General features: G+C 45.9%; 1 protein-coding gene and 1 long non-coding RNA gene across 6 annotated transcripts in view; one reads left to right on the top strand and one right to left on the bottom strand.

Moving 5' to 3' along the window:
* LOC308463285 overlaps nucleotides 1-14,785 on the top strand; it is a 447,382-nt gene that overhangs the window by 376,112 nt on the left and 56,485 nt on the right. The window lies entirely within an intron of this gene.
* On the bottom strand, nucleotides 2,421-14,263 carry C1QTNF8 (C1q and TNF related 8). Of its 5 annotated transcripts, none has more exons than XM_080981532.1 (6): nucleotides 13,919-14,263; nucleotides 9,079-9,252; nucleotides 8,991-9,018; nucleotides 6,835-6,918; nucleotides 5,222-5,459; nucleotides 2,421-3,690 (listed from the first exon to the last, which is right to left on the bottom strand). In XM_080981532.1, exons 4-6 carry the CDS (start codon nucleotides 6,865-6,867, stop codon nucleotides 3,143-3,145), a joined length of 819 nt encoding a protein of 272 aa, XP_080837658.1. In that variant the 5' UTR covers nucleotides 6,868-6,918; nucleotides 8,991-9,018; nucleotides 9,079-9,252; nucleotides 13,919-14,263; the 3' UTR covers nucleotides 2,421-3,142. The 5 variants fall into 5 exon arrangements, with proteins under 5 accessions (XP_080837658.1, XP_080837657.1, XP_080837655.1 ...); XM_080981531.1 differs by having other exon boundaries at nucleotides 6,835-6,927; nucleotides 9,079-9,323; nucleotides 13,919-14,262; XM_080981529.1 differs by having other exon boundaries at nucleotides 6,835-6,927; nucleotides 13,919-14,262.

Genomic DNA, 14,785 nt, shown 5'->3' with positions numbered 1-14,785 from the left:
ATTGAATGCAAAAGCCCTGCTGAATGAGGCCAATGGCCCATCTAGTGCCATATCCTGCTCTCACTGTGGCCAACAGCCTATGGGAAGCCCACAAGAAGGACCTGAGCACAACAGGGCTCTGCCTAATTGTGATTCTTATCAAACTACTGCCACTACCAGTGGAGACAAAACATAGCCATCAAGGCTAGTAGCCGTTGATAACACTCTTTTTCATGAATCTGTCAAATCATCTTTTAAAGCCATCCAAGTTGGTGGCCATCACTGCTTCCTATGGGACTACAACTCCCATCAGCTCCAGCCAGCATGGCCAATGGGACATCTGGTAGTCAGCAGGCAAAGGCTTAGCTAATCCTCTGCCTGATCCAACAGCACCATTTCTCATGTAGTTGCACCAGCCCCATACGTTTGCATGGTGGTGGCCCAGGAGAGGGCATCCCCCATAGCTGCTGAACTCGCTCACAGGGTTGCATCTGGTGCCTTCATTATACAGCTTTGGAGAATGCTGAAGATTCACCTCTCTGGAGAATGTTGAAGGTGAACCGTGAAAGGTATATTTTTAGGACCCACCCTAATATTGTGACTTTACGTTGTTTTAAACTGTTTTTAATGTGTTTTACATTTTCATGAACCATCATAGGTCATCTTAGGGCAATAAACCAAATCATTATTCTAACTAGTACTAATAATATTTAAACAGCTTGATCCTTTTGCAGGAAGGCCTCCTGCGCCCTGCTCATTGCCATGCCAACAGCAATGTGTCAATCAGGAACCTTTCCTCTAAAAGGCTTGCTAGCTCAGGTTTCTGAAAAGGAGGCATCTCAGCTGATGTGCATGTCGATAAAGGTCAGCTTTAGACCCACTTACATAGAACATTTGACTTTGGCCAAGTGCAAACAGCTCACGGAGCCTCTTCAGTTTTATCTGTGGACACTCTGGATTTACAAGGGCTGCTGGAAGCTCCCTGATAAAAGAAGCACATTGGCAGTGCTGGGTGGTTGCTAGCTAGCAAAGCGTGCCTGGGCTTGTGTAGAAAACATCTATTAACGGGGGCTAAATGAAGTTGTCTCCAGCCAGATGATGGGAAGATGTAGCTGAGTGAGAGGGCAACTGCCTGTCAGCCCCAAATGCCTCCGTCTTTCTGGATGGGTCCCTCGTCCTCAGCCCCAGAGAGTCCCTCCCAGTCAGTGCAGACTACAGTGGTACCTCGGGTTAAGTACTTAATTCGTTCCGGAGGTCCGTTCTTAACTTGAAACTGTTCTTAACCTGAAGCACCACTTTAGATAATGGGGCCTCCTGCTGCTGCCACGCTGCTGGAGCATGATTTCTGTTCTCATCCTGAAGCAAAGTTCTTAACCCGAGGTACTATTTCTGGGTTAGCGGAGTCTGTAACCTGAAGCGTATGTAACCTGAAGCGTATGTAACCCAAGGTACTACTGTATACTAAGCTAGATGGCCCAAATGGGCTCTTCCATATGTCCTTTTTATTGCACATTCATGCTGATTTGTGTTCATGATGCTATCAGGGCAGCCATATGCAATCCCATTCTCAAAACCCTTTGCAGCTGAGAAAGGGTTTGGACTGTCACACTGCTTCATTTCCAGTTCGTATCTCATAACTTCCTGATAAAATCCTGCAACAAATGTTCTGGTTTTTGTTTCCTTCCACTTTTGTTGCACCGTAGCCCCTTCTGGACAGTAATTATGTGGAAGAATTGGGGAAGCACCAGAGAGCAAATTAAAGCAAAACAAACCCACTGCTAATGTGTCAAGAAAAGACCTGAAGTCCCCCACCCGATCCCTGTACCCTCAAGGAGCGTCCCAATAGCTCTACTGTTCCCTAAGCTTCAGTCCAGTTGTTCCTGTGGCTTCCTTCATTGCAATTCCAAAGAAGTGCAGCAAATTTTGGGTGTGGTAGAAGTTGGGGAATCTTTTTTCCAGCCCAAGTCACATATTCCCTTGTGGGCAACCTTCCAGGCATTGTGTGCCTGCAGCGGACAGGGCCAGAGGCAAAAGTGAGAGGAACCATGGATGTGAATCTTACCTTTTATAAAGAAAAGGCTACCCTGCAGCCACACGACTGCCATAGGTTTCTTCATACGCATCTCTCTCTGTCCTCCATGCACGCAGGCAAGCGAGAGAGGCAAGGGTCATGGACATATCCCAGCCAGGATAAGGCCTACAAGAAGGGGGTGGGATAGGAGCAGTGTGTGGTGTAGCCTGAGAAGGAGTGTGGGTTGGAGAGGGTGCCAAGGGCCAGGCAGAGAGGCCTGGAGGGCTGCATTCAGACCCCAAAAACTGAGGCTCTCCAGACCTGTCACAGAAAGACCAGCGCCAGCCTCTTACCTCACCCATCCTCTGACTTTTCAGAAACCTTTCCAAAACACTTCTCTCACCTGAGTCAGTGAAGAAGTTCAGTCAGATGCTCACGCATTGTTAATTTATTCTTAAGTGAACGTGCTTAAGCAAGCAGCCTAAACCCTAAAGTTCCCATCATAATCTCATTAAGCACATCTTAAAGGGGGAGAGCCTGCAAAACACAACCTCAAATGTCATTTCCCCACCACCACTGCATTTAAGGCCCAGAGATCCTGCCCCAGGTCTGTTTATCACAGTACTAGGCCCCATCCGCATTATACATTTAAAGCAGTATCAAAGCACTTTAAACAGCCATGTCTTCCCCCAAAGAATCATGGGAAGTGTACTTTGCTAAAGTGGCTGAAAGGTGTTAGGAAACGCCTATTCTTTTTTTAAAAAAAAAATAAGTTTTTACATAAAGTTTAAGGTATATAAAACAAACAGAACAAGAACAAGAACAAACAAGTGTGGGACAAATACAAACAAGTGTGGGACAATTAAATTGAAAAGTCTGGGTGCTGTAGCTAATGGAGGCAAATAGGGGTCTCCCAACAACCACAAACTGCACTTCCCAGGATTCCTTGGGAGAAGACATGGCTGTCTCAAGTGATATGATACTGCTTTACGGTGCAGATGAGGCCCTGGAGGAAACAGCAAGCCTCAAAGCACTTGTTCATGGGTTACCCTTCCAAATTTCTCTTGGACCCCATGTAGGTAAGCAGTTCATGGACATGCCCCCTTGAGAGAACAGGTGGGACCACTTATCCTATGTTAGACCTGGAGCCTGTTACTCGACGGCCGGCTTAATCAAATGGCCATTGAAGGTGATGTAGATGTCCGACTCCTCGCTGTAGATGCCGTTCTCCCTCTCCCGCTTGAACATCCGCACCCAAACCTCATCCCCTTCATGGAGGTCGAGCATGAGGCTCTGGCTCTGCATAATGCTCCGCTCGCTGGGCTGCGAGTAGAGAATGACCACCTCGTTGTCGTTCTTCATGATGTGGAGATAGGTTTCCTTGTAGTTCCAGGTGTGGACATTGAGGATGAAGAAGTAGATCCCCGGCACATAGCAGAAGAACTTCCCTGTGAACATGTTGAAGTGTTTATAGAGGTTGACAAACTCGGTGTCGAAAGTGACGTGCTGGTAGTAGTCAGAACTGTGGAGGGGTTTCCGCCGGCCCACAGAAAAAGCCACGTAATGTTGCTTGCAGGAGTTGCCTGGTAGCCCAATGTGGCCCTTTTGCCCTTTCTGGCCGCTATGACCACGAAGGCCTCGTTCACCCGCTTTGCCTTCCGGGCCAGAAATTCCTCGCTCTCCCATTTCACCTTTTTCACCTGAGGGCACAAGGAGAGGGCAGGTTGTGAAAGTGCTTATCTGCCATGTAGTTGTGGGCTGGAGGGTAGGGGTATCTGGCCGGGACAAAAGTTTGATTGCATTCCTGAATTGCAGGGTGTTGAACTAAATGACCATTTGCATCCCTTCCAACTCTATGATTCTATGGAGGCCAGGCAAGAACATAAGAAGAGCCTGCTGGATCCGGCCAATGGCCCATCTAGTCCAACTTCCTGTTCTCAGAGTGGCCAACCAGATACCTGTGGGAAACCCACAAGCAGAGCCTGAGCACAAGATCACTTTCCCCTCCTGCACTTCTCAGCTACTAGTATTCAGAAGTGTTGCAGGCTTAGCCAAAGGAGGCAGAGTATAGCCATCATGGATAGGAGTCACTGATAACCTTCACCTCCATGAATTTGTCTAATCCTTTTTTAAAGCCATCCCAGATAGTGGCCACCACTGCCTCCTGCAGGAGTGAGTTCCATAGTTTAACTATGCGCTGAGTGAAGAAGTACCTTCTGAATCTTTTAATATCCAGGAGCCAGTTTGCAAAGCTAGAATTCAGTTTTGGCACATGTGAGGTAAGGGGCCATGCCAATAACGAATGGATTTTGAACAAGTGGTATTAAACATATCTATAGTTTATTTGAAGGGCCACCTTTACCTGTATACGTGCCCTCATGCTGATATTTGCTTCTGGAGTCCTTCTGGGTGCCCACTGTTGAGATGGCGCAAATTGGCATGCACACACAATAGATCTCTGCAGGCCTCATAGTTGAGCTCTGCATATATCCCTCTTCAATGCTATCTTTTACTGTGATTGGAATCGGCCTGAGTGCTACAGAAAAGCTCCTTAAAATATTCTGGATCCAAGCCAGCGTTACTACTATATCTTGATAATTTCCCTTGCTCTTGGCTGTGTATCACTTTGTGAGGGCAAAGCCCTAAAAAGCAACTTAAGGAAAATACTTTCAGGTAAATACATAAACTTTGTTCAGCGGGGAGACGGAATTAAGGGATGAAGGTAAAGGTAGCTAAGTCATGAGGACGGCCCCTAGAGGAACGTCCATCCATCACCAGATTAGTCAGCACCAAATTGTTTGTAGCTGAATGTGTGAATTTGTTCCACTGAAAAAAGAGTACATTTAAAATGAGGTTGAGTGCTTTTCCTTTCCAACTGGTCATTATGAGAACTCTGTAACTAAGAAACAGAGCCTGGGTTTGCTTTTTCCGCCTCCTCCCTCCAAAGCCTTTTTCCTTTTGTGCTGTGTCTTTTCAGTTATAAGACGGAGGGCAAGGACTGTCTTATCATTGACATTCATAAGCCTTTGGTGGGGAGATGGGGATGTTGTAAAGCAGTTTTTTTTTAAAAAAAGTATGTTGCAAATCAATAAATAATCAATATCTATGGTTTCTGAATGCTATTCACACACGCTAGCTTCATCGCTGGATGCTGCAGACATTGAGTGATAAATGTGCCCACGTGAAGCGACTCTTGCAGGGAAGAAGGACTAACCTTGGACGGCTGCTTACCTTTCAAGATTGTGATGTTGATGGTGGGCTGGATCCTGGGCATGGCATAGACGGAGTCGCTGGTCATCCGAGTGTAGCGGGAAGCCGTGATGGAGCTGGGCTGCTCAGCCGGCCCGCAGCATCGCACGCATGATGAAACCCTCCGGGCCTCTCTCTTTGGGAAGGCCTTTTCACCCAGTGGTCTTGTGGCATGCAGAGAAGAAGCCAAGAGCAGGAGAAGGGGCACCCTCATCTTGGACTAGCCAAATGAGAAGGAAGAAATGTTTTCCAGGGAGAGGGAAGGGACTCGGGGCCACCTAACTTACCCTTGCATTGCAGGCATCTTGCTGAATCAGGGACCCCAACAACAACAACTGGTGGTGGTAGTTTTTTTCTGGCTGTCTTCTGAATTTATCGCTAATTTTAATTATTTTTATGTTGTGCTCCTTGGGCAACTTTTTTGTATCTCCATTGTCTGCTGCTTAAAAACCGCGGGGTTATTTTGGTTGCCCTTTTCTGAAGCTTTTCCCACTCAACAAAAACTGTTGCTTTAACTTAGTGCTGTTTTTCTATAAAAAAATATGTTTAGGGGTACTCTCATTTTGACTTAAGAAAATCACCATTTTCATAGTTCAAATTGGGCGGAAATAAACACAGTAAATGGACAAAAGTACAAAGATTCATAAAATGTTTAGGGGGTATGCGTACCCCCAGGGAAAAGCACTGCTTTAACTTATTTTCTTCCACAACACACCTGATCCTTTTTCAGCTCAGGACTTCTTTTTTTGAAAAAAGGTTTTCTGACACCTTTGCTTCGCATGCAGCTGAAGAAGATCGGTAGGAAAAGAGAAAACGCATCAAATCTATTATTAACTATTTTGCCAGAGAAACATCCACCCACAGCCTCATTTATCTGCTGTAGCTACCTGTATATAAAATGATGGATGAGTGCAGTGGGCCTGTGGTGTCTGAACATGGCAAAAAGCGATCAAAGCCCTATTTGCTCACCATGACAGGTGCTTCAATGATGTGGGGTAGTAAAAAGAGTGATGGGGGAAAGGAAGCATCCTGGGGTCTGAGACACATATTTTGGCTTTATTAGGTTGTTGTGGAAATTAAAGACACCTTCTATTAGTCCCGAAGTCACTGTGTTTAGTTTCCCCCACTTCCTCCTTAAGAGCAAAGATTTGAAGGATCACCTGCTAAGCAGTCATGGGGCATTAGCAGGAATACGCTAGACACCTGTAGTCAAAGATTTGGCTTGTGAGTTCAAATCATTATGTGGAATTATGTGGGGTGGCTGGTCCATGAGGCCAAATAGGGACACTGCCCCACCTGTCTCAGCCTGTCCTCAACCAGTCCCCATCTGCCTGTTTTCTTACCCTTTTTGGGAGGGTCAATTGATGTTTGATATTGTTTCTTTCCTTGAGAAAGCAGGCCTTGCATCTGCTGAGGTTTAATTTTTGAGCTTCTGGAGCTCAAGGACATCACACCATGCTCACACCGTACCACAACAAACATTACTTAGTACTGATAACATCTCAGCTTACTGTGCTTCTCAGTGTCCCCGTTATATGCAGATACAGATCCTTCAGAGGTGAAGTGATCGTAATTTTTACTTGCCATGAACTCACCCAGTTTAAGCTCGTCGTTTTCCCCTGTGGCATTACTAACGATCCAAAAGCTTGGCTGTCCTTGCAGTTTTATGAGAGGGTGTCCTAGGGAAACTGAGAAAACATCATCAATTCATATTGGGAGCCTGTTAAGTCCCCCGTTCAAATTTCACCTCCAGTAGAAAAAGAAGAAGAGTTTGGATTTGATATCCCGCTTTATCACTACCCGAAGGAGTCTCAAAGTGGCTAACATTCTCCTTTCCCTTCCTCCCCCATAACAAACACTCTGTGAGTTGAGTGGGGCTGAGAGACTTCAAAGAAGTGTGACTAGCCCAAGGTCACCCAACAGCTGCATGTGGAGGAGCGGGGAAGCGAACCCAGTTCACCAGATTACGAGTCTACCGCTCCTAACCACTACACCACACTGACTCTCCAGGTGACCTTGAATCAAGAGTCATCAACATGGCACAAGTGGTCACACTGGCACCCCGAATTCTTTTCTGTCACCCATGTTTGAGCAAAACTCACACACTGACTTCCTGCTTGAGGGTGGCTACCTTTTCCTTTCTTGAAAAGTACATAGAGGAGGAAGTTGGGAAAGTGGCCCTCTTTCCCTCTCCCTCTTTCAGCTCTATGTGATTTTCGTGTCTCAGATAAATTATAGCGGAAGTTATAAGAGCTGTGTGGCCCCCATGGCACTTGCTCAAAAATCTGAATGGTTGGTACCCCTTTCCCCCTGCTATCTTAAAAAAAAATCACCCTTTTTTCAGACTCTGCTTCCCGATCTGAAATAAGGAAATAAGAATACTGCACACATGCCCCACAATATTTCATAGCTGAATATAGGGACATAATTGCAACTTCATACTCTTAGGTACTTTTTTCCTATGGCAGTCCAAGCAAGGCATTGTGGCTGGTGTGTTGCTACCATCGGAAAGAGAAGCCCCAAATGTCCTCTTCTCTGTAGTATTTAGTAACAGAGTACATGACAGGACGTCTTTCCATTATGAGTTTTCTCACCTGCATCTCTTTTCATTGGTTTGCTACGTTTCGGGGGTGGGGAAATTCAGAGTGCAATGGCATCACATCCAAGAGCTCAGTGGTATTATTATTATTATTATTATTATTATTATTATTATTATTAAAATTTGTATACTGCCCTTCATCCACAGATCTCAGGGTGGTTCACAACAGAAAAATATAATACAAAAGCACAACATACATGGAGAAAAAAAGAGCAAAAAACTCAAACCCATAATATTGAGAAAGAGCGAGGGTCTGACTTGGTATAAGGCAGCTTCCTATGGCAAAAACTGGGGAACCTTTAGGCCTGATCCAGCAAACAAATCCTAAGGTCTCTCTCCCCTTGGCACAAGAAAGAGTCAAAAAAAAAGGCTTGGAGAGGGAGTTAAAGAGCTAAGCTGATGGCCAGGGGCCAAAAGGCAAGACCGAGATTACATTTCTCTGGGAGTATTCAAAGCTGATCATGTTATTGAGAAGAAATCCTTATCTTTGAAGAGGAGGAAAAGGGAAACAGACCAATTGCTGGCTCGAAGATTGTGGGAGCTTTTTCATTGCAAAGTCAGGAAACACAGCGGGGTTGTTCTAAAATCGATAGTGGTGTTAATTTGAAACTGGCAAGTACTTCTCTTTTGTCATAGTGCCTCCTGTTCTTAGGAACAAAGTACCTAATCCACTTTATGCCAAGTCAGGCCATTGGTCCAACTTGCTCAGGATTTCCTACACTGACTGGCAACAGCTCCCCAGGGTTTCTGGCAAGGGAATACACTTCAACAGTCCCAATTTTCCCAGGAAAGCTCCAGAATGTCTAAAGCTATCATGGCTTCTGTTTTGACCCCAGGGGCGCCCAATTTCTCCTGGCCAGTGGACGGAGCAGCAGTGGCATTGGGAAGGAGACACAGGGGCTCCTCCCAGTGGCGTAGCGTGGGTTGTCAGCACCCGGGGCAAGGCAAGTAATTTGCGCCCCCTAACCCGTGGATTTTAGTAGGGGCAGAGAGCTGCAAGTGCGAGCGCGCCCCCCCCCCCGATGTTGCGCCCGGTGCGGCCGGCCCCCCCTGCACCCCCCACGCTACGCCACTGGCTCCTCCCCTTTCCCCCCAACATGGTGCCCTTCCAGGACCTTCTGAACTACAACACCCATCAGCCACCCAGGTTACCTTGCTGTGGAATGGGAGATCTGAAGGTTCTTCCTTAGGACTGATGGGGAGGAAGTGACATCACCGCCACCCCTCCAGAGGAAACAGAGCTGTCTCCTTCACTCCATCTTCCTCTTGGCTTCAGAGCTTCGCATGGACTGGGGTCGCTTTCCTCTGTGCGTTTGGGCAGACTGGCGTTGGTTCTCTAGCACCGTGTTGTCGGAGCCACAAAAAGGGATGGAGATTTCGGCAAGGAAGCTTTGACTTCAGAAAAGAAGTGCAGCTACAACAATGGCCAAAGTGTTTACAGTGTTTTCTGCTGCTTCTAGGAACATCCTGCTGATATAAGACCCTCTGCCTCCAAATGTTTTGGAGACATTTTGATAGTGTTAGTAGCCCAAACAAGTGGTGGTTCAAGGATTTTGGGGAACTGGTGGCTCCAGCTGCCCATTTTTATTACACACACACACACACACACACACACACACACCATGCAACTATTAAGCTCACTTTTCGCCTTCCCAACTGTATTTCTTCATGCTAAGCTAGGATCGTAATGAGGCATTAGAAATCCTCCTGAAAGGGCTGTATAACGACAACCTTGCATATTTAGGTATATATAGGAAGGCATGGAAAAAGAGGGTATAGAAATGGAAAAGGCACAGATTTCCTGCATTATTGTGACATCATTGTAATGTATAATTATCATTATTTATTAGTCACATTTTTGCACTCAGATGTCTCAAAGTGATTTACACAATAAAAACAGAAACAGCAGTTCTACACATGCAGTGAATGGCCAGGTTTTGCCTGAGGGCCAAATTAAGATGTGACATTAAGCATGCAAAATACTACTACTAATAATAATAATTAGTCATCATAGTAGTATGTATTATGATAATTTTCTTATTAATCGCCTTCCACAATGCATCTCAAGGTGATGTACAATAAAAATGATAAAAAGAACACAAAAAACAACAGAAATGTGTGTGCGTTGCTCTTCTTTTCCTGCTCTTTCTCCATGGGGCTCAAGGTAGAAGACATGATTTCCTCCTCCTCATTTAATCCCCACAATACCCCTGTGAGGTAGGTTTGGCTGAGAGGCAGCAACTGGCCCAAGGTCACCCAGTGAGCTTCATGGCCGAGTAGGGATTTGAACCCTGGTCTCTCAAATCCTAGTCTGACACTCTAACGCTAACCAATACACCACACTGACTTAGAGAGAGAGAGAGAGAGAGAGAGAGAGAGAGAGAGAGAGAGAGCTACCAAAGGATGCCCATGGCAGTGACCCATTCGTCCAGCTAGGAAAGCTTGTCAGAACAGAATTAGTTGTAGTAGTAGTACCCTGCCCCAGCCACTCTTCAGTTGTTTCCAGAAAGCGCAGACAGTGGGTGCCTGTTGTATCCCCACAGAACAGGGGCAGCCACACTGGAAGCCCTGTTTGCGTGAGTTCACAAAGGCTCCAGGGGGCTGCAGACCCATTTTGCCCTGTGAACAGACCCCCTTCATAACTATGGTTGCCAGCTGACCAGAAATCAGCAGGTGAATCTTGGCATGGCAAGAAAATGAGCAATGTCCCCTGCTAAATGTTTGTTATGCTTATCTGTTCTATTCTCTGCTGAGGCAACAGTGTGAACACCCAGAAAGGAAATATTTCCCCTTCTGAAGATAATGTAAGTTTTCTCCCCTCATCATCAGGCAAGGGATCCTGCACTGTCAACAGTCATAGCGCAAGTAGATATTTTCTCCTTGGGGAAAGCTTTGCCTGTTGAATTTCTGCCTGTCATGCAGCTGTTAATAGCACAGGAGCCCTACCAGAAGGCAGGGTGGCAACCCTAGTGGGCTGTCTTGGGCTGTAACAGAGAGCTGAATCATCATCTCAGCACATTAAGTTTTTTTAAAATTCCGGTTGAGTCAGAAGCAGAGCTCTTTCCATTACAGTTATGTTCCTGGCAAAGGGGAAACCTGGGTTTCATACCATTTCCAGCCAAAAGTATTGGCTAGCGATGATGCCTCACTTTTTGTTCTTTTCCTAAGTAAGAGAAAGTGGATGCACAGTCAGATTTAATAATCTGATGCAAAATCAGATTTGCTTTAATTTTCCTCGAATGTGTGCAAAGTTGCATATATTAGAGAAACGTGTGCATAAGAATGCATAAGGTAAAGGTAAAGGGACCCCTGACCATTAGGTCCAGTCGTGGCCGACTCTGGGGTTGCGGCGCTCATCTCGCTTTATTGGCCGAGGGAGCCGGCGTACAGCTTCCGGGTCATGTGGCCAGCATGACTAAGCTGCTTCTGGCGAACCAGAGCAGCACATGGAAACGCCGTTTACCTTCCCGCCGGAGCGGTACCTATTTAACTACTTGCACTGATGTGCTTTCGAACTGCTAGGTTGGCAGGAGCTGGGACTGAGCAACGGGAGCTCACCCCGCTGCGGGGATTCGAACTACCAACCTTCTGATCAGCAAGTCCTAGGCTCTGTGGTTTAGACCACAGCGCCACCCGCACACATAAGATTGCATACATTAGTGAAAATAGCATATTGTTACAGAAGTTGGGCGCCACCCCCACTCTCTGCCGAGCAGTAACAAGGTTCCAGGGGGTTCCATCCAGGCACTCACCCAGAGGCAGCTATCATAACTTTAAGAAATATGGTTTATTCACCTATTTACACCTTCAGTCTGCATGGAGGGAATCCAGATCTTACAGCATGTTCATTTCCAGCAGACCTTGTCCCCCACAGCAGTGCACCACTGGAGGCAAAGGCATCTCTCCCAGCCAGCCTTCAGCCTGCCCACCCAAGATGGAGCTCTGTCTGTTCTCTCCCTTCTTCTTCCTAACACCCCTTGCTCTAATGCATCTCTTTTCATGACACCTCAAACACACACCACATCACCATGGCAACCTTTGTCTGCCCAGGCCCAAGAATTCCTTTCTGGTGGGCCATCAACACTTTTTGTCATGTTAATGCCTCTATCCCAAGTGAAGCCCTGGCTTGGAAAGCAAGCATAGCCTGTATTTTTCCACTGGCTTCCAGTCTTCCCTTCTGTACTCCAAATAATCAAAATCCTATCATTTATTAATTTCTAGAGTTTAAGCGGGAGTCCCCCCCCCCCCCATCTATAACAATATTTCTTTTAAATGCATTGTGTTTGGACAAATGTCCTGCAAAAAAATGTATCTGTTAGTCACAGTAATATGCAAATTATTCCCTATAATGCAGACAACGCTTAAGGAACACACACACAAATGCAGAGAACCGAACTGGAAAGGGGAGGTTGGAAAAAAATTGGGAAAAGGAGAAAGTGAGAAACTGAAATTGACAGATTCCTCCACCTCTGGATTTTCACTGCTTGGAATCGGGCAACCCTATAGCAGAAAGCCATGTATCTAGGGCTAGAGGGGGCAGGATATTATGACCCTCGGGTAGAAGAACTTCCCCTCCTTCTACCAGAGCGCTATACTACTCTGATATCTGCAACAACAGGTCATTGCTCCTGGCTCGGAGGGTGAGGGTGGCACCTGTGGAATCCTTGCCAACAGCAGTTTAGAAGAATTCAGCAGAGAGGCTCCCCTCCCCTCCCTGCCCAGGGCTGCTCTTTTCGTGTGACTGCATTAGCATGGCATTGATCATGAAAGTCGATATCACCACCCGGTGCAAGGGAGGCTTGCTGTGACGAGAGCCGCAGACAGACGCAACAGGAACCCGGCACCAGTCTATGCAGCTTGGATGTAATGAGGCAGGAAACCAATTCCATCAATGGTTGCTCAGCTGATCCAGACAGGCTTTCTGCTGCACGGTAGAGGGTGGGGGAAACCCGGCAGACTTCCCCCTACCTATCTAGGATGCAACCGTCCCAAATCCTTCTTGATCCAATCTTGTCTTTGGCAAAGTGGCTGATGGTTTAGGGATCAGCAAGAAGAGGCCCCAGGATGGAATCTGCCTTCTTCCTTCACCTCCCACCCCAATTCATGTCAGGAGTTGGGGTGGGGGAAGACATTCAGTACAGTTCACATTTAAAGGCAAACCTGCATAATTTGCACTCTCCAAAACTAAATGTGAAATGAAACTCAGCCACCCTTCAGAAGTCGCACTTCTCTCAATTTTGCAGTGCAGTTCTTCAGCCAGGCAATGTGGGCAAAAATACATATATCGGGGGAAATTGAAAAGAAAAATTGTGATATTAGGGGATTTCATTTCATGTCTTGAAAACAGGCTTAACTATTCCATATAGAAAGGAAAATATCATACCAATGTAATCTTCCATGAATAAATCACCTGGATTATATGCCCATTTTTGCACCTCTGTCCAGATCAATCCAGGAAAGACGTCATCACTGCCACAATTACCCCACTGACAGGTCACAGGGATGAACAAATCTGTTCATTTCAGCTTCTCTTGGTTTCTCATTTTTCCAATCTTAAATTCAGCCCCCCCCCCTTTCCACAGCAGTTTGAAAAACTTCTCGTGAAAACTCACCAGCATTTGAGTGCATATTTCTCCTAAAAATACACATTTTTTTGACTAAGGCACACTTTGTTGCAGGCAACATCCCCTACTATAATGCATTTTTGTATGTTATTTTCACCAATATATACATTTTTATGCATGCTTTCCTCTAAAATATGCATGGCTGTACACATTGTTTGATTGGACCACTACATCACAAAATTTGGATAAAAGTGCATTTCAAAGAATTATATCTTGGTTCGCATATTGGTTCAAGAAGTATGAATTAGCTAGTTTCTCATTAAATTTGGAACAGAGTCAAATTTCTCTCCCAATCCTAGTAACAGATCAATTTCTCCCCCAATCTGTTGTAACACTTCAAAGTCAAAAACTTGAGCAACCAAACTGGTGGCCTTCTCGGTTTGCCACCCCTATGAATTCCTTGGCATAAGCTTTCATTCTGTTGCATATCACTACTTCGGGTGTCACACAACTTACCTTTGTGACTCAAAAACTCCTTTCTCCTCAGCTTCCTAGTTGCCCTTTGCTCAGCCTGGAGATCTGAGTGCTCCCTTGTTCATTCAGGGATCAGACTTGTGGTTTCTCCCGCCGTTAGAAGCTCCCTTCCTGGTATCCAAACGAAACACTGGGTAGCAAGCCAACTTCTTATGAAACTCTGTGGCCTCACATGGCCAGCGGCTCTCAGGAAGATTTTCTTGGAGTTGCTTGCACACACATCCAATACAATGTTGTGGGTTCAGCTTCTGCATCTTCAGGTTAAAAGAGGAGGCTGAAAACTTAACCAGACCAACGTCTTCTGCATCCAAATGGACAAGGGGGAGACACGTGGAATTCATTTTCCTTTGAGAACTAGAATCACTTAGAAGGCCACTTTTCCTCCCAAAAGAATTTATTAATGTGATAGACAGATGTTCTCGGCTTTGGCAAGGGAGTGAACTTTCCAACCATGCAACGTGTTTTGGAGTCTCAGATCAGCACTGAGCTGAGAATATACATTCTATGAACTTTAAGTGTAGGATTCAGATCAGCTGTAGCCTTTTGCCCTATGAAGATATCGCTTGCTTTCTCTTGCTCTTCCTTCAGAGCTCCTCCTGAAAACCATCTATTCCATGAAGCCTATAGCTTTACCTCTGTTCCTTACCCAGGATGCTTCTGAATGTCGGTTGCTGGAAACCACAGAAAGGGAGAGGGCTGTTGGACTCAGGTCTTGCTTGCAGATTTCCCAAAGGCCTCTAACTGGCCAAGGTGCAACAGGATGCTGGATTAGATGGGCCATTGGACTTTTCCAATAGGCTCTTCTTATGTCCTTATGTTGTAGAGCAGTGGTTCCCAACTTGTTGTCCA

This window comes from Podarcis pityusensis (genome assembly GCF_964106645.2).
Source record: "Podarcis pityusensis genome assembly, chromosome: 14".
In the NCBI taxonomy this organism is placed as follows: domain Eukaryota; kingdom Metazoa; phylum Chordata; class Lepidosauria; order Squamata; family Lacertidae; genus Podarcis; species Podarcis pityusensis.
This window is presented reverse-complemented; position numbering and strand designations above follow the sequence as displayed.

Coding starts and splice junctions, on each gene's coding strand:
- C1QTNF8 (XM_080981532.1), bottom strand. CDS start 6,867: ATGCCACAGGGGAAAACGACGAGCTTAAACTGG. Junction 5,460..6,834: donor AAACGACGAGCTTAAACTGG/GTGAGTTCATGG, acceptor TCATTTGGCTAG/TCCAAGATGAGGGTGCCCCT. Junction 3,691..5,221: donor CAACATCACAATCTTGAAAG/GTAAGCAGCCGT, acceptor TTGTGCCCTCAG/GTGAAAAAGGTGAAATGGGA.